The sequence below is a fragment of the Chelmon rostratus genome, chromosome 19 (genome assembly GCF_017976325.1).
Source record: "Chelmon rostratus isolate fCheRos1 chromosome 19, fCheRos1.pri, whole genome shotgun sequence".
In the NCBI taxonomy this organism is placed as follows: domain Eukaryota; kingdom Metazoa; phylum Chordata; class Actinopteri; order Chaetodontiformes; family Chaetodontidae; genus Chelmon; species Chelmon rostratus.
The window spans coordinates 1,204,636-1,224,538 of record NC_055676.1 but is presented as its reverse complement, the minus strand read 5'-3'; the positions used below and the strand labels follow the sequence as shown (position 1 = coordinate 1,224,538).

The 19,903-nt window shown below is 42.4% G+C and overlaps 1 protein-coding gene across 2 annotated transcripts; it reads left to right on the top strand.

Moving 5' to 3' along the window:
* The first annotated feature begins 739 nt into the window (after positions 1-739).
* On the top strand, positions 740-19,105 carry crata (carnitine O-acetyltransferase a). Of its 2 annotated transcripts, XR_006007806.1 has the most exons (15): positions 740-941; positions 2,198-2,494; positions 2,720-2,838; positions 3,038-3,091; positions 4,291-4,456; positions 5,194-5,368; positions 5,540-5,718; positions 7,691-7,791; positions 7,970-8,089; positions 8,225-8,347; positions 9,787-9,922; positions 10,234-10,296; positions 11,871-12,008; positions 12,526-12,853; positions 19,056-19,105. XR_006007806.1 is itself a non-coding variant. In XM_041960030.1 (14 exons), the coding sequence occupies exons 1-14, from the start codon at positions 915-917 to the stop codon at positions 12,739-12,741; spliced, it is 1,914 nt and encodes a 637-aa protein (XP_041815964.1). In that variant the 5' UTR covers positions 740-914; the 3' UTR covers positions 12,742-13,021. The 2 variants fall into 2 exon arrangements, 1 of the variants encoding a protein (XP_041815964.1); XM_041960030.1 differs by lacking the exon at positions 19,056-19,105 and having other exon boundaries at positions 12,526-13,021.
* Positions 19,106-19,903: the final 798 nt, after the last annotated feature.

Here is a 19,903-nt window from a genome sequence, read left to right as displayed (position 1 = left end):
TACATAAACACTAAGATATGATCAGCGAAACTGAACAGGAGGTATCAAAAATAAAAGTACTCATTATCCTAAATGCTTTTAGTCCGTCTTTGAAAGTGATATAGTCAATAATTATATATTATGCATTATATACTATAATGTTGTTCTCCCCAGCATTCAGTCATTGGGTTTAATAGTAAACCTATCAAGACTTTATCACTTGGTCACACTCACCACTTCCTTGTGGCAGCAGGACGAGAGGATATTAATACTGCTAAAATTATTATTAAAACTGCTAAAGATGATTAGATTGGTTACAATTTAGCAGGTAAAACAATGCAGGCGAAATAATGCAGTCATTGCAAAAGCGATGATTCCTATATTTTTTATGTAACACATCCATATAGCATGTTAAATAGCGTAATTTCCAATTATAGGCCCAAACAAGGACATTATACTTACCAAACATAGAAACATCGAAAACAAATGTATAATATTATAGACATGACAATTAATCAAATTAAGTGTAATGTCTATAAACTACAAACACTTATTTGGCCACAACTGTGATTATTCGGTTACAAGAAACGTTGAAGTTTGACAGAAACATAGACTATATAACCTTTATGTTCGTTTACCACGAACATAAAGGTTATATAGTCTCATATATACACGTTGTGACTGTTTGATCCAGATAAAAAGCGGCTCTAGACGAATAAACTGGGTGGTGGAGTCAGTGTTTGGCAGACGATCACTTCTTGGCACATCCCATCGCTAACAGCCGAGTAACTTCAGCCATCCACTGTGTTCGCCAGCTGACAGTGGATTCAGAGACGCTTCCAGCTTGTGAAGCTGTGTTGACTAAACGCCGATACAGGACGTATCTGAAAGAGCACTGACGGACCTGAGTCTGGGGGCGTTTCTTTGAATGCAGAATGTGGGGTATTTGCAGCAGAACTATGGTAAGTAACACGTTTAGCTTAATATGCTTGCTAAACCGTTACACTTGTCAAAAGCTAAATTTAGCATAAGGTGCTGAAATTGATTACCTTTAGACTATTGTCGCCGACCTTCGACAGTCTTTATGATTATGGCGATTGATCAGTTAACACTAGCTAACGTTAGCTAACTCGGTGGTGCAGGATTCAAGCTGTTAGCAAAGTTAACGTTAGCTAGCGGCTTGTAATGAACTGAAGGACTCTAGCGGTTAGCAGTTAGCTACGTTAAGTTTACTGGGTCAAAGGTGATTTTGTTGGTTTGGTTAGCTCAGATTCAATATAGCTTCAAGGTACTAAAGGACACGCTTGGCCGATACTGCAATATTCACCTTTAATTAGTCTACGTACGTGACCTGTGTGTATGGTGAGTTAAAGTTCACTACTGACAGGGAGACAGTATAACAACGTAAAGTAACTCACCAACGCACCTGCTTGGAGCAACATGTTTGAGGACGATTTAAATAACGTTATCATTTGGCCTAAAGATAGTCCAGTAACCTGCAAACACTGTAAATATAGTAACGTGTCCTTTGGGCTCTCTCAAAGTTATTCGTCAGTCTCGCCAGTTCATGTGAGAAAAATAACATACACTCTTTGAGAATTGCTAAAAATTCACCTTTCCTTTGACACCTGCTCGTCACAATGCGTAAAGTGGGGGGAAACATTAATCACATCTTACTATAAGTCGCACACGCATCGGGAACCTTTGAGAATAGGCTTCTGAATATTTTTGGATGTTAGTGTCTGCCAAACACTTCTTCATTTTTGTCGAGGTATTTTTTACGTGCTGTGGGCCGATTGAAAATAAGTACAGACTGCCCTCTACTGGCCGTGTGTCGCATATTCACACATACTGAAACCTGACAGCAGAGGCTGCGCCTCGATAGAGTCACGATTTGTTACAGCTGTTAATCAAGAATGGCCGTGATGGCAGATACACTAAATATCCCGATGAGAATCTTGCAAATAAGTCAGTTTATTTAGGACATTTAAAAAAACAAAAAGTTGACTAATGTTATTTAACAGAAAATGTTTATATATTATGAAATAAGGCCAACAGCATCTATCTCTGGCAACAAAACTGCAAAGACTCTTCCTGTTAGTCAACTTAGTGTTGCAAAGTTATTTTTCACAGTTGACTGGGCAAATCACAACAACTCACGTTTTCAGCAAAATTCCACAACAAACGTGTATTTAATGGATGCTCTTTTGCCTCTCAGGTGAAGGTGGGGATGGCGAAACCCTGTGGCTTGATGAAACCCTGTCACTTGGTGAAGCCTGTATCAGCGACTCGGGTCACTGGCAGATACTTGACCCATCAGAAGGGGCTGCCCAATCTGCCTGTCCCCCCTCTGCAGCAGACCTGTGAGCGCTACATCGCCGCTCTGGAGCCCATCCTGGAGGTGGACGAGATGAAGCACACTAACGAGCTGGTGGATGAGTTTCAGAAAGCAGGAGGGGTTGGAGAGAGACTGCAGAGAGGTCTGGAAAAGAGGGCACGCAACACTGAGAACTGGGTGAGCTCACCAGCTGGGCCGACAGCTGTGGACACTTTGACTTCAAAAAGTACTGTGAGGATGAGGATGTAGGACTTACTTAAGATACAGTGCTTTCCTGACACAGCCTGATTGCTTTCATTCTCTCCATGATTTACTTGCAAACTCAACTGAAATGTGATTTATTTAATTTTAATGGACTCTGCCATCATGTTGATCTGTTATTGACTGTGTGTGTCTGTGTAGTTGTCAGAGTGGTGGGTGAAGGTTGCTTATCTTGAATACCGAATGCCTGTGGTGGTTCATTCAAGTCCTGGGTTGGTGTTGCCCCGCATGAACTTCAGGGATAAGCAGGGACAAATTAGGTAAATGATACATTCACTATTTTTTCCTTAACATGCAGCTTCACTGTGCTGTGATCAGTTCTGTTTTTTTAAAGTGCTTTTCGAAAGCTCATAGTTAAAGATTTTAGACGCTAACTGTATTTCCTCTGTTTAACCAAAACAAGGGAATGTTCATAAAGTTGACATTTAAATGAAAATGAACGATGTTGTCTCTGTTTAGGTTTGCTGCCAAGCTTATAGCAGGTGTGCTGGACTTTAAGACAATGATTGACAAGTGAGTACTGAACTTCAGATATTATCCTGATTGACCATTTAGAATTTCCTGTTCTGTGTTTCCAGCTGTTATTCGTAATGGTAGTAAGATAGAAGTCAGAATTTGTGGTCCTGATCGGATCAGGCAGCCTACTACATTGCTAACTCGGTGATGCAGGTTATGAAGTTATTAACATTATTTGTGTACTTCATAAACATAAACTAAGCCAGATGATTTTTATTTTCTGTCTTCAACCTGATTTATCAACGTGAGTTAAAACATATCTTTTCATGTCATAGAAAACTGGACTGTATGTAACTGTGTAACTACCAGATGAGTCTCACAGTCTCAACACAGGGTCTGACCAGCCACCATAACTACTATAACAGTAAGATGATCAGCTGATCCCAGAGCTGTGCAGGAGAACTGATCTAACTAGCGCTGCTGTGTAAATATTGGTGGATGTGTGCCAGACTCCTATAGCGGAAAGTCTCACATTTTCGAGCTCTGTCAGTCCTTCACACTGTGCATCTTATTATAGAACTGCTCAGATATTTGATACCATGCAGGTGCAAGGTGATCACACGCGGCATGTCGATCCACACAATGCAACACTTACCAACTTCCAGTGTACACTGTTATTTTGTATGTAGCAAGATCTCTGAATTTCTAAAATCTTTAAATTCTGCACTATAAAGTGCCTTACGTCTGTAATACACAAGGAATCCTCTGCAGTTAAAGTTTGTTTTCCTTTAAACCCTCTTAGAAATATTGTGTGTCTCCAACCCTAAATTTTGTGTCATGTGTCTTGTGAGCTGACTGTATCCACAGACTTCATAATTTCCATAAAGGGCCGTGAGGCTGCAGGTTTTCGTTCCAACCAAGGAGGAGCACACCCAGCTGGGATCAGTTAGTCAGCTGATCTCAGTCTTCAGCTGATAACTAAGCGATCCCTTGATGTTGATTGGTTGGCCTGGTGTGCTCCTCCTTTGTTGGAACGAAAACCTGCAGCCACGCGGCCCTTTATGGAATCGGTTTGACATGCCTGATGTAGGTGATGAGGCTGAACCTGTGTTAAGTTGAAGTAGCACTACATTACTGAAAGTAGTCCTGCAACATCCAGTGAAATGTAGTTTCAAGGGCATTGAGTAAACTGTAAGATTGTGAACGATATTGTGTCTAAGTTAGTGTTGACAGAGCTTGCACTGTATGTTTTGCAGTGAGACACTACCCATTGAATATCTGGCAGGGAAGCCCCTGTGTATGAATCAGTACTATGAAGTACTGTCGTCCTGTCGGATCCCTGGTCTGAAGAGAGACTCAGTGGTGAACCACGCCAAGAGCTCCAGGCCTCCCAGACACATCACTGTAGTACACAACTTTCAGGTGAGGAGCACTGGTCAGTGACCCACATCCATGTCTGAGCTCCTCCGGGACTCTGGGCCTGTATCACAAAACAAGAACAAAAACAAGAACTCTTGGTTTGAACCGTGGTTTTGGTTTCTGCTGCCAGAGAGGAAAAAAAGCTTGATGAAAAAGAATTGCTGCCCCAGGTCAAAGCTGTAATCGCTAATCGTCAGGGTGTTAGTGTGGTAAACCATCATCTCTGTGTTTGTTAGAGTCTTTGACACATGCTGTGTGAAAATGTTTCTGCTATCATGGAGGACACAGTTATTCTTCTCATCTGTAAAAATGTCCTCTTTGTTAGTTAGCACTTCATTTTCAAAGCATTTGTCTCTTTTTCTCTTCCGGGAAGCTTTAAGAACAATGACTCAATTTCTCCAGTGATCAGATTGGTCTGAACCTGTAATGTGAAGAGTAGCTGTGCAGCAGAGGTTACCATGGTGATCTACCCTGGTTAGAAGTGAGCCAGCTTCGTAAACCAGAAAGCCAAATACAGGTGGACTCAACAAATACCAGCGTTTGTCTCCCTCACAAACCCTCCTCCTTGAGTGTAACTAGTACAGATATGGGCTTGCAGAGAGCACACTATCCAGAAAAGAACTATTATTTTATATTTTGTCAGACTTTTGAGTCAACATTACGCCTGGCAAACCGACAATTGTAAACTGAAAGTGAAATCCCTGACTGAGCCTTTCTCATATTTCTTCCTCTTGAATCAGTTCTTTGTGTTGGACGTGTACAACAGTGATGGAACTCCACTGACAGCCGATCAGCTCTGCGTCCAGCTGGAGAGGATTTGCAGCTCGTCACTTCAGACCAACACAGAGCCTGTCGGCATCCTCACTACCCAGCATCGCGACTCCTGGGGCAAGGCTTACGTCAACCTCATCAAGGGTGAGCTCAAAGAACTCTGACACTGAGCTGAAGGACAGTTATAACTGCGTTTCTAGAATTCAGACTAAATTATGGAGTCATTTCTAGACAAAATGAAAAGTTTTAGATCAGGTAGAGTAGTTAAACTGATTCAGTATGATTACTATATGTGCCTGTGTTTGATGTGTCCAGATAAGACCAACCAAGAATCAGTGTCAGCTATCCAAAGGAGCATATTCACACTGTGTTTGGATGGAGCGATGCCTCGAGTGTCCGATGAGACGTACCGCAGCACTGCTGCCATCCAGATGCTGCATGGAGGAGGCAGCCAGTGGAACAGTGGCAACCGCTGGTTTGACAAGACACTGCAGGTGACCCACAGAGGCTTGTTAGATGCACACACACACACATAGACACACATTTTACAGCACAGTTATTAGTAAGAGTTCAACTAATGTTTCCAATTTCCAAACACTTGCATTTAACAAAAAACATGTTCTCTCTCCCAGCTCAGTTCTGTCACAGCCATGTTTGCATCAAGTGTGTTTCTTTCCATTCTAACTTGTGTTTGCTTTTTACTAATCTCCTTGTAAAGAAATATGTGAGCTAGCCTAATAGACAGGCTTCATATTCACAGATACATCTATGGATTTAGTCCTACATCATACAAGGGGTGTTTGATAAAGTGAAGTTTTCTTTTTATGGATCTTGGTAGAGAAATTCACTCTCTGCATTTAACCCATCCTGAGTATAGTAGTAGGAGCAGTGCAACAACCCCTGTTCTAAGAGGAGAATTAACATACATATTTTGTGAAAATGTTTTTGATGGTGGGGAAACCAAGTAAAAACAGAGGAAAACATGCAAACTCTACACAGAAAAGCCCCGCCCTGGCCGAGAGTCAAACTCTTAAAGGATAACTTTCGTTTTTTACAACCTGGACCTTATTTGTAGCATTAATTACGACCATTTACTCACCCAGACAACTTTGGTGGCATTTGGAGTCGTTTTGAAGAAATTAGCCCCAGAGGAGCGGCGCGTATATCTGTATAATGCGAGTACTCGGGGCATCCATGCGCAGCCTCTATATAACGCATAATCTGCAGCGAAACTCGTTCATATTCCAATATTCTGTTATGATATGCTGGTGCTATTCCCCTCTGAGCCGGCGGTCGGCTAGTTTAGCTGTAGTTTGGCACAGCTATGGTTCGTTATTGTGTATTCGTAGCCGACCGCCGCAGAGTGAGCCGTGTTGCGGTTGGCTGCTCGCAGCGCCCGGCGTTCGGTAATGACATCATCCGCATCAGAGGTAGTTGTCTATAGACGCTGGATGTTGATAACATGCCACCAGTGAAAACTATATAAAACTGCAGTATTGCCGTTTATGAATGAATGAATGTATTGAGAGATGTTTGTTCTTTATGCACAGTAAGTCTGTCTATGCGCAGAGATCAGCACAGTGGAAACAGTCAGTGTAGGATTCTACAGGCGATTGTTTTCATGGTGGCTGTTTTCCCTGTTCCAGTCACATCATCTCACAAATCTTGCTGCCGTGTTTGCACACTGCTGCATTTCATCCAGCAAAAAGAAGTATTTTTGTTATTAACATATTGTTTTCTGGGTTTTTTTTTACTAAATCTTTTTGGGTGAATGTAATCTGAGGGAATTATTTGTGTCTGATGTCTTGGTAAAGTTGGCAGGTAGTTAAAAGTGCAGCTCAGTTTCCTGCTCTGGCTGTGTGCAGTGGGTGCAGTGTTTACTCTCTGGGAAGCCACGAATCACTGAGTCTGTACATGTTGAGGGATTTTCTTAGCTTTGGATCAGTTGCAGTGGTCAGATTTCTCTGTATGGGCTAAATGTTTTTTTTTTATGTACTTTTTTAAAATTCAAACAGTGTCTCTATGATAAGCTCTTCACTCCATTGACCAGTGTGAATGTTCAAAGCAACTATAAACACTTTCGATTTTTGACATAGAAAGCACAGCATACAAATGAGTTCCTGTCTAGTGCAGCCTGGCCCCTAACTAGGCCCAGTGTCTGAAACTACAGTACTTGGCCTAGGGGGACCTACTAGGAGCTGTAGCCCCCAACAACACAGAGACATAGAAACTCCTCCACAAAGAGTGGCCACTCACAGAGGCAGCTTCTGTTCAGTCAGTATGATTACATTTATTTGTTTGCTTCTTCAGATTTGATTTTCAGGTGATTTGCTGAAACAGACTTGATGTCCAGAAAGACTAAAACAACTGCTAAGGTCATAATTTGACCTTAAAACAAATTGCTCACACTGTAATGTCATTTCTTGTTTTATGTTTCCTTCTAAAAGTTTCTGACCTTTGTTTCAGTTTATTATTGGAGAGGATGGGACGTGTGGCGCAAACTACGAACATGCTCCAGCTGAGGGCCCACCCATAGTTGCCTTGATCGACCATGTTGTAGAATACACGTAAGTAGGTCAAAGATTATTTTGGATTCTCTTGTTCCAATGAGACAGTACAGAGACTCAACACAGAATGACAAGTCTGCTGGAAAGTCATAAATTGAAAACCACAGCTTTTTTAAGTAGGATTTAGTTTTTGTTCCATCTCATGAATCATTTCTTTTCTTTCTTGTTTATGGAACAGGAGGAAGCCAGAGACGATTCGGTCTCCCATGGTGCCTTTGCCCATGCCCCGGAAACTACACTTCAACATCACACCTGAGGTCAGGAAGGACATTGAGGAAGCCAAGAACAGCATGAACATGTGGGGGCAGAATTAATGGTGTCACTCAATGACCAGTAAAAGCACATAAATATATACATATTTGTACTTAAATACTGCTACTATACTTATACAGATAGACCTGGTCTCACTGTCCTAACATTTCTCCCATCACAGCCTGGCTCAAGACCTGGATATGAGGGTCATGGTATTTGGCCATTTTGGGAAAAATGTTCCAAAGGCCCACAAGATGAGCCCTGATGCCTTCATACAGATAGCGCTACAGCTGGCTTACTACAGGTGAGATGCTGAACAGTGGTGTGGAGATGGACCTCATAACACAGTTATGCTATATTTCCATACTTTTCAGGTTGTTATAAAAAAATAAGGAATGATAATTAATCTAAAATAAAAATAAAAATAGCATAACCATAGCAACTGAATGCACCCTCACCAGATTTGCTTCTGATCATGGATACAGTTTGGAGACTAGTGTCTGATGATCTGAGGTTTTTGGAGGGCTTGTAAGCAGTGAGCAGGTCAGAGATTAGACCATTCAGTGATTTGCAGACAGTGAGCAATATTTGAACTCAATTCTGTATTTAAATCAATAAACGTGAAAAAAAAATACAATGGTGGAACATCAGCATATGAATGGTGAAACACAATATGCTTCTGTATGATGGAACCAAGTGGCAGCATATATAGATTGAACAGTGAGACTTGAGTCTGTTGGGTGTAACCTGCTCCTCATCTCTGCTGCAGGCTCGACTCCAGGCTACATTAGCCACTACGAGTGTAACACACACACATCTCTGACCGAAGTATTGGTTCAGTTTTGATGTTTGAAAAATGTGTGGAATAAAAAGACAATTCAGCTTCCTCATGTTGTGTTGGTGTTGTGACACCAATCTACTGTATCATCATACATTTACTAAATGTCTTCTCGTTCAAAGTGTGTGTCCTAATGCTCCCATCTGCTCTTCACACTAAACTGACTGAGGAGCAGTGCCGTGCACAGACTTTTTGAAGGGCAGGGGCGGAAAGGAAAAAAAGGGCACATATAGCGTGTCCTCACCACTGAAGAGGGCACTTTAGCAAGCGTTTTGGCTCCCAGGGGGCACTTTAGCACGCGTTTTGGCATCCAAGAGGGCACTTTAGAGCGCGTTTTGGCGTCCAAGAGGGCACTTTTTAACTTATTTAACTTAATGGTTAGAATGTTTATACCAGTATTTTTCTCTGAGTGGCTTTATACATGCGCTGTACGCTCTATACGCTCACATCCTTACATTTTGTGCAATGTTACATATTTTTTTTACTGTTTTGTATATTTTTGTATATATATATTTTGTATATTCTGTGCAATAGTAGTAACACTATTTATTATTTTTTTTAATCTGAAAGTTTACATTGTTTTTTTTCCACATCTACTGGGCCAATATGTATTTTTGAAATATTTCTTCTATATTTTTTCTACATATTTTTTTCTTTTATATAGTCAAAATTTAATTTTGCTTGTATAATATGTACATATATATACACTACTTTTCTACTTTTCTCTACCTCTGCTGCTATTTTTCTTCCCACTGCTATCACATGCTGCCGCAATGCCCAAATTTCCCCAGCTGGGGATAAATAAAGTTTTTTCTTATCTTATCTTACATGACGTCCATGATGGCTCAGCAGCAGCAAGTGTGTTGCAGAGTTTTCTCACACCGTCTCTCCTCTTGTCTTGGCAGGATGTACCGGCGCTGCTGTGCCACATATGAAAGTGCCTCCCTGCGTATGTTCAGATTGGGCCGTACAGACACAATCCGATCAGCTTCAAGTGCCTCAGCTGCCTTTGTCAAGGCCTTTGATGACCCCAGCAAACAGGTCTGACGAGAGGAAATTTTGTATTTACAGCAACTGTTTAGGCAGGAAACTGACAAACTCAGATTATAACCCACTCTGGTAAAACATGGTAATACACATGACCTCAACATCACTGGAAACGGAATTTCAGAGAAAGATAAGACCAGAAATTAACCAAAGACAAAGTGATGATGGTTGATAAGTAGCATTTATTCTTTTAATGTGGAGGAATTTCAGTGTTGCATATAAAGTTTCAAGTTCATTATTCAATACGTTTGAACACTGTTAAACTGTATGTCTTAACATTGCTGTCTTCTTCCTGTCTTTCACAGAACACAGAGAAGGTTGCTCTAATGGTGAAAGCAATAAAAGCACACAGGTCATATACCAACATGGTGGGTATTCACAACACCAGGGTTTGTAGAGAGTTTAGGAGAAGTATGGTGATGTTTTTCTTATGGTCAACACGTGCCATGTGCAGAGCCAAGCCGACAATCAATGTATCGTACTAACAAGTATTGTGGGTGTATATTTAACGTGATGTATCTTATTCATGTGTGCCATTGAGATCGATTGTTGTTGCTCCACTGTTTCACTGGGAGACATGTTCCGTCATTACCACAAACACATACTATCGTTTATTTTGACTCAGTCCCACATAGACCATCCTGCTCCCCCAAATACTCACATTAACCAAATGTGTTCATCTGCTGCTGAAGTTACTTCCCAAGAAATGCACCATTTCCTCCTCTGTGAGTAACAATTGTCCACGGGCTGTAGACTGTTAAATGGCCTGCCCGTCATTTGACACAACGCTATGGTTAGATTTATACTCGTGCCATACTTCATTGGAAAACTAAGATTCTTGTGATGACAACAATCACAACAGTGCCTGCTGTTGTGAATCTAATCAATGGCAACAACAAATTACTCACCTGTGAAGTGCCATAGTAATCCACTGTTCATAACACTCAGTCAGCTAACATTATCAAAGGTCTGGACAGTCCAGTCCAGTAAATATTTAGTGTAAAACACTATAATAATCCACAGAAAGCTGTTGTATCATGTCAAATTAGCCAGCAGCATGCTCATCTTCCAGTAAGCATGCATGGACAATTGGTTAAAAAAAATGGCCTCAGCAACCTTTTGATTGACACCTCACTTGAGCAATTAGGACCATTTCATTCCATCTACAGAGCTGACAACAGCCAACAGGACTCTGCCTCTTTCTCTTCTTTGTGTAAAGATAGAGCCTTTTGCAACCGATTGTGCAGATGACTGGGGCTTCATATGGCTAATGAATATTGAAAAATGAGGATATGCTGCTTTAGGGGGTGATTTACAGATAAATCAAGGAAGTCAGTGCAATTATGATAATGACACAGGGTTTCGAATGATGAATATTGTAAATGGTCCCAATAAAAAGATATATGATCTAAATTTGAGTGTAGATACCCAAAATATGAATATAACTATCCAATATAACTGTCCTAAATATAGGCTGCCTAAATATAAATATAGATATTTATCTAGGTAAATATAATAAATAGCCTTTTTTTCTAGAAAGTGTAGACAACATTAGAAGAGCATATGTAAAATATTCATTTTCTGTGGTATTGGCAGCAATTTTTATTGACTTTGGACTAGGGTAAGGGCTCATGCTGTGGTTCCATTGTGATTTCCAGCTATTAACCCCTGAAAAGAAGGGTTACTTTTCAAAAGAGATTAAAAACAGTGGATGAACTCCAAATGATTCAAGAACAGATTGCAGTTTACTTTGGGTACGCCTTTGACAGGCTTTTTAGGCTCATTTTAGTCAAATGGTAAATTGGTAGATTCAGCCGTTTTAGGATATTACGTACTTAGTGTTAACTGCTAGGTGTTTGCAATAATAAAATACAGCATATTTAACCTTGTGTTTTAGTCTCAACATCTGTTGACTAAAAATGAATTTTCTCTGTCCCCACAGGCAATCAGTGGCCAGGCCATTGACAGACACCTCCTGGGCCTTAAGATGATAGCTGCTGAGGAAAAACTCACCATGCCAGATATCTTCACAGACACTGCCTACGGCAAAGCCTTACACTACCAGCTATCTACAAGTCAGGTATGGTCCAGGGTTGAAACTGACAGAAAAATCAAAGCTGCATAATGGCAAAGATATTTTCCTTCTAAGACAAAAGAATCATAGTAAGGAACATTCTTGCTTTGTGCCCAAACATGAAAGATGTGTAGGATATGGTCAGCATTGTAGTAATAAAAAGAGCTATCATTATCAACAGAACTGAACAGATCTGAAGCTCTGTCATTTTTATATTTGTGTTGCAGAGCCCTCTACTGAAGTTAGCATGCTAACCAGCTAGCCTCAGCTGGTCCTGTCTCATAACACCACTTAGTACCTCAAGAGGCGACAGTCTAGCTGCTCTTTATTATTGGAGCATTGAGCACTCATGTTTGTCTGTTGTCGGTGTTGTTTGTAAAATGTGTCACAATATCCCTGTCTGTTCCTGCCCACTGCAAACCAAATCTACTCATGGGCACAAATAAAGCAACCTGAACCTGAAGTACTTGACCCCATAACCAAAACTTCATAACTAACCACCACATTCTCATTTCATCACAAGGTACCATCCAAGACTGACTGCGTCATGTGTTTCGGCCCTGTTGTGTCCAACGGATACGGTGTGTGCTACAATCCTATGGACGATCACATGAATTTTGCAGTGTCGTCTTTCAACACCTGTGAAGAAACGAATGCAGCACATCTGGCTCAGGCCATGGAGGATGCACTGTTAGACATGAGGACACTGCTGGAACGAACCCCAGCAGCCAAACTGTGATGAAGTGGATGCTGCAGGGCTAGTGTCAATGATGACTCTAATGAGTCCCACTTTATAGTAATACCACTCTTACAGTGATTGAGTGACATTTGGATAATTGGACCCACACCTGGTGTAAGTCTACCAACCTCCTGTTGGTGGCGTTGGTAGTGTGGACCAGTGTTCTGTTTTTCCTGTTGTTGAGCACCATCATGCACTTAAAATGATGCTGTGTAATGACTGAGCGGTGCTGTTCCTCTGGTGGTACAATGCACAAGTACATTAAATCTAAATAATTCTGCACATGTTTTTTTGTGTGTTTCATACAAATCTTTCTGTTTCAAAGTGAGTCAACACCGAAATGTCAGCATAAATGATCTTGTTCATGGATGTGGATGGATGTTTGATGTCTGAGACCAGACCCAACAGTCAGTTCTGTTAACAGTACTTTTCTTCAGCACTGGCTGCCAGACAAGCAGCCGACTACTGGATTACATTAGTTCTTGATTCTAAAAAAGTACTTTTGATTATACTTCGTGTGTACATCTCTGATCTTTATTCATATTGGGACACGCTATAAAACAGGTGATGTTGTCCAAGTAACAGGCCTGTATGGTGAAAATGTGGGCTATGCCTCAGTGTCACACCGTAATTTTACAATTGAAATGTCCTAGAATGCTTTTGTATTTTTTGCCATTGACCAACTATGCAAACGTAGCCCCAGAGGGTTTATGTTGGGATGGAGCAGCTCAGCAGGGCACTTGAGCTGCATGGGCTTGGATGATGGTGAAGATGAAGATGACTAGAACTTAAGTGATTCAGTAGATTGACACAACCCACTCACCAGAAAAAAGGTTAGCAGTGTATGTTTCTGCAAACCACGGATAAGTTGAATCTGTTTCTTTGTAACTATATGTTTTTAACGTTTGATGTTTTTTTAACTTCAGACTTCACGTTTTAATTTTCAATTATATGATGTGACAGCACTGGTTAAAGTCTGGTTAGGATCAGGCATAAAAAAACACTTGTCAAAGTCAAAGTCAAAGTCAGCTTTATTGTCAATTCTGCAGTATGTACAGGACAAACAGAGAATCGAAATTGCGTTACTCTTCAACCCTTTGTGACAGGACATATATTAGAAAAGAGATAAATAAGAAAACTGTACAAACTAAGTAAAAATTGTACAAACTAAACAATGAAACATTGAGAATGTAATAGTGCAAATGTAAACGGTAGTGCAAAAAGAATTAGCTTAACAACTGGTGGTGAATAAAGGGACAGTGTGTTGTTTTCCTGAGGGGAGGAGTTCACATCAGTGAGAGTTTGTAGAGTCCAGGGTGTATACGTGTGTGTGTGTGTGTGTGAGTGTGTGTGGTGGGGGCATATCAGAGTCCAGAGTGTGTGTGTGTGGTGGGGGGCATTTAGAGTCCAGGGAGTGTGTGTGTGTGTGTGTGTGTTGGGGGGGAAGTTATAGTCCAGGTTGAGTGTTTGTGCGGAGGAGGGGGAGGGCAGGGAGAGAGTTCAGCATCCTGACAGCCTGGTGGACGAAGCTGTCCCGCAGTCTGCTGGTCTTGGCCCGCAGACTCTGCAGTCTCCTCCCTGATGGCAGCAGGCTGAAGAGGCTGTGTGACGGGTGGGTGGGGTCACTCGCAATGCACAGGGCTTTGCGAGTGAGGCGAGAGGTGTAGAGGTCGTGGAGGGAGGGGAGAGAAGCACCGACGATCTTCTCAGCTGCTCTCACGATGCGCTGGAGGTTCTTCCTGCAGGACGTGGAGCAGGCGCCATACCACACGGTGATGCTGCTGGTCAGGACGCTCTCAATGGTGCCTCTGTAGAAGGTGTGCATGATGGGGGCCGGGGCTCTAGCTTTCCTCAGTTTGCGGAGGAAGTAGAGGCGCTGGTTCGCTTTCTTGGCCAGCGATGTGGTGTTGGTGGTCCAGGAGAAGTCCTCAGTGACGTGCACACCCAGGAATTTGGTGCTGCTTACCCTCTCCACCGTAGCACCATTGATGGTAAGGGGGGCATACTGGGGGCGTCTTCTCCTGAAGTCCACAACAATCTCCTTCGTCTTCTCCACATTCAGAGAGAGATTGTTGTGTTCACACCACGAGGCCAGGCGGCTCACCTCGCTCCTGTAGTCTGCCTCGTCGTCGTTGCTGATGAGACCCACCACAGTTGTGTCATCGGCGAACTTGACGAGGAGGTTGGAGCTGTGGGACGGTGTGCAGTCGTGGGTCAGCAGGGTGAAGAGGAGGGGGCTCAGCACACATCCTTGGGGGGCCCCCGTGTTCAGTGTGGTGGTGCTGGATGTGTTCCTGCCGACCCGGACTGCCTGAGGTCTCCCAGTCAGGAAGTCCAGCAGCCAGTTGCACAGGGAGGTGTTTAGTCCCAGCTGGTCCAGTTTTGTGATGAGCTGTTGTGGGATGATTGTGTTGAATGCTGAGCTGAAGTCTATGAACAGCATTCTGACGTAAGAGTCTTTTTTGTCCAGATGTGTGAGGGCTGAGTGGAGGGCAGTGGAGATGGCGTCATCGGTCGAGCGGTTGGGCCGATAAGCAAACTGTAAGGGGTCCAGGGAGGGTGGGAGGACAGTCTTGATGTGTTTCAACACTAGCCGTTCGAAGCACTTCATGAGGATGGGGGTGAGTGCTACCGGACGGTAGTCATTGAAACAGGAGGGCGACGACTTCACAGGAGGGCGACGACTTCCACAGTGAGAGAGAGAGAAGCCGCTGCGTGTGCACGCGCCGCCATCTGAGGGTTAAGAAAAGATCTTGTTTTGCTTTCAGCTGTAGTGACCAAAGACACAGGTGGAAAATATCCCGTCCCAGTGAAAATACCCTATGGAATCACCAGAGTACAGCTGAAAATGTCCCGATTTCTCATTACAAACACCCTGTGGCGTAGGCGGGAACACAGCTGGAAAATATCCTGACATCTCATTAAAGATAACAGTAGAGTCGCAACAAACATGGCTGGAAATCGACCCGACATCTAGTTAAGAATACCCAGCGTAGCTGTCAGAAACGCTATCGGCAATAGAAAATGTTCTATGGCCCACTGACAGGACTGGTCCACTCATGGTCTGTCTGCCATTCAAATCTGTGTTTGGAGAGCCTTTTTCTCTATATGGTTGGACATGAGCTGGAGGTATTCACCAACACTGAGCGATGACTCAGAGTGACAAACAACTTGCCTGTCATTCTAGGTGTCGTTCGCTTTTGTCCACTATGTCATGAAAACTCTTTTGGTTTCATTATTTTCAGGTCATTCTAAGAATGTAGAAACGTGTGTGCATTAGAGTAGGCTGTGCACAAAAGTATGGGATAAATTGCATCCTGTATTGATTACATAACGATTCCATACTGCACGGGACAGCTGGGGACCATACTCTAATCTAATGATAGCATGAGCACAAATGAAGTCATCTATATCTCCATATCTCTCTGCTTTCTCATGGCCACGCTTTCCCACAGAGGGCTACCAAAAGTGAAGTGTGACCTCTGTGAAATGTCCCTTATCTAAATAAATCTCCAGGAGCTGGTCAAGCTTGAGGAAACAACAGGTTTAATCAACTGTTGTCAGTGAGTCATCCACAACTTGTTTGTTCATTTCAATCATTTCTGCCCAAACACCATCTCCACAAATGTATCCCAGAATCTTGTCAGAATGGTGAAGAAAGTGTCACATTCTAGGTGAGAGCTTGAAATCGTTCTCCTCGCCGAAGATGGACATCATCATTAGCATAAAATTGGCAGGATTGTTTGTCAGGCCCTGAGGCATGCTGTTATATTCAGGGAGACTGAACAGGGAGGGGAAATGCTGTGTTTCTTTTGTCATCCTTGTGCAGTGCACAGTGGGACCTTCCTGTGTGGAAGTCTGCAGGGCTGGTCATCCACTAGGCGGATTATGTCAACAAAATCCCTCTCCTCGCCACAGTCCATTTTGTGCCTCGAGAAGATGGATTGATATTGCTCAGTGGTCTACAGCAGCTTACCTTTCCTTGAGTTTAGCAGTGACTATTCTGTTTGGCATTGCTTCACCTTTCCATCATGTGTGTAGGACAGCAGAGATACCAAATCGGGCAAATTCGTATTCTCAATTCACTATTTACTGGAGAGAATCTCTTTCATTTGTGAAATGAGCCACTTGATGGTGTTGCTGCCAAGAATACTTTCATCGCTTTGGTCTTGCACAACTAAAACAGCAATGATCACTTCATAGTGATAAGCTTATACAGTGATGTCATTTATGGCAGAACGTGTGACAAAGTGACTTGTCTTGTCAATGTTAGGGGTAGACTCAAAGTTTTTACAGAGTTCTTACAGTACATGCCACAAAGCCCCTGTCCACTACTGCTATGAGAATGTGTCCACTATCAGTAACCACACTTGTGTAGAATAGGCCTCGGTCTCAGACAGTCTTTGCAGGCCTTGCACAATCAGTGTTTTGTATGACGGCACCATGCTGCTGTAAGTGTGAGACAATGTTTCCTAATCATACATGGGAGGCTCACTCACTTGATCCGCGCTGTCCTCCCCTGCATACCGATCATTCAGTTTTCTCATTATTCACACTTACATCTGTTTAGCTTACCAAATGTTCGACGCTGTTCATCAGCCACTTGGCCTTCTTGTCTCTCTGTTGTCTGTCTACACATTGGATATGTATTGAACAGTACCTGATGCCTGTTGGGAGTGAGGACAACAGCAAGACTGAGCATACAGAAAATGTGCAGCCCATAACAAAAACAGGCTAAAGAAGCTCACTACAGGCACACAGCTGAATGATAACTGTTTGTGGGTTTGTCTCAATGACCATTTCACATGTAATAATATGACTTCATATTAATCTAAACATTTTTAACATACTCAGCCATATTTGTGAAGGTTGACAGCAATACATTGGGGTTCATCCCCAGTTCTGTTTCCCCATTCACTCCTTTACTCTTCAGCAATGCTCACTTTGGAAGGTGGGAAATTGGACTCAAAATGGTCAGAAGGACCACAGAGGAAAGCAACAATTTCAACAATCCACATTAATGTGGGCATGGCCTGTGTGTGCATGTGAATGTGTGTGTGTGTGTGTGTGTGTGTACATATGTAATAAAGAGGAACTGATGATAACTTGGTCGGGGGGAAGTCTCCTCTTCAGCTGCTATTTTTCAGCCCTTCCTGATTGTGACAGAGGAAGACATGACTCCATCACTGTCTGCCTGACTTTCTCTCTCACCCTCTTTCTTGTCTCTTATTTTTTTATCTTTTTATTTTCAGATTTTCACCCAGCTGACGATGGAGACTGACACGCTGCCAATCAGTGCGTTAGTGGGTGTGGTTTCAAAGGGCCAGTTTGTTGCTGAGTGTGTTATGCCATCGAGCACTGCTGTGACTAAATGCATTGACCCTTTGAAGAGAATCTCTATCTGATGTTTGGCAGATGCAAGACTACCCATGGATCTCCTCAGAGGAAAGAATCAAAATGAAACATGATTACCATTAATACCTGAAAACAGCTTTGGAACTAACAATGCAGGAGGTCTCAATACGGCCCAGAACTGATGACTGTAAATCCCAAGGGGCTCTAATCAGATCTGGTGACTGTGTGTTGCTGTGCAATCACAAATATCGGGGTAGGAATAAGGCACAGGCCAAGTAGGAGCCAACAACTTATGTAGTCATGAGACAGAACCACCCAGGTGTGTCTGTATTTACTCTCAGACCACAGAGGCAAGGTCCAGAAAAAGCTGTGCACAGAGAACAGCTGAGACTGAGATAATAACTGCACTCCAGCCATGACACTTGATCCCATAAGGGCAGGACACAGGGAAGCAGAGGAGCTAGTCTCAGAGAACAATAGTGACAAGAGGTAGTGGATGAGGTGGCTCCAGTAGGAGAACAGTAGAAGAAGAGTCAGAGGGTATCGATGCATCAGACAGAATGAAAATGCATCTCAACCTAAGGGCATGCTTCCTGTGAAGTACAGAAATGATTATGTTGTGGAATGGAGTAAGCCTACAGTATCTTAAAAATGTATGACAAGACAAAATAAGGCTCGGATATTCATGTTGTAATATGAATGTGCATGTGTGAAGATGCCATTCTTTCTTATGTTGCAGAGTTTATTCCTCTGGAGATGTTGGTAACATGGCAGGGTTTAGCTGGGGGGAATGTAAGATATAAGAGTACTTTTACAAGCTTTTTGGTATGATTTTAGCAAGTGTATGGACCCATAGGGGGGGGGGGTCAATGTCAATGATGACTCTAATGAGTCCCACTTTATAGTAATACCACTCTTACAGTGATTGAGTGACATTTGGATAATTGGACCCACACCTGGTGTAAGTCTACCAACCTCCTGTTGGTGGCGTTGGTAGTGTGGACCAGTGTTCTGTTTTTCCTGTTGTTGAGCACCATCATGGGGGGGGGGGGGGGGGGGGTTAAATTCTGAGAACAAGAACATGCTACTTCAATAGGTAATTAAGAGCCAAATTCAGTGCAAATAGGGATATTACACACAGTAAATCGCCTCAATATAAAGATATAGCCAAATATAATATGAATATAGTTGACCACATTCAGATTTCCTGAATATAAATATAGATATTTGAGCGGATAAACACAATAAATGGCCTTCCTTTGGAGAATGCTCAGACATACTAATGGTATTAGACATATCATTAGAAAAACATGTAAAATATTCATTCTCTGTGGTATCCCATGGTTACCCATTTCTACTGAAGTTGGACTATGGTAACGAGTCATGCTGTGGCCTGTTGTGTTTTCCAGCTAATAAGGCTATAGTCATCTGCAGTCACTTACAGAAAAAAACCTTCTACTTCAGTGTGTTCAAACTTCTATTACTCAATGCCAGTAGCATTTCAGAGTGTTACCTTTCAAAATGCATGGTTCAAGAACACCTTTCAATTTACTTTGGGTATGCCTTTCAGGTGTTTCTGGGTAATTTTACAGGAATGGGAAGGGGTTTTAAGAATATTTTCAAGGAGTGGTAAAGATTCCTAATTTCCCTCTGTAGTCCAGCTGGCACTGTGGCCCATGTGAAAATATCAGAATAAACAAAGAGAATTTTGGACTGTCTTCATGCAGGCCCACCACACTGAAATACTGAAATGTAGTTTTGTAACATCATTTCCAAGCATCAAAACAAGTTGAGTGTGAGTTAGGCA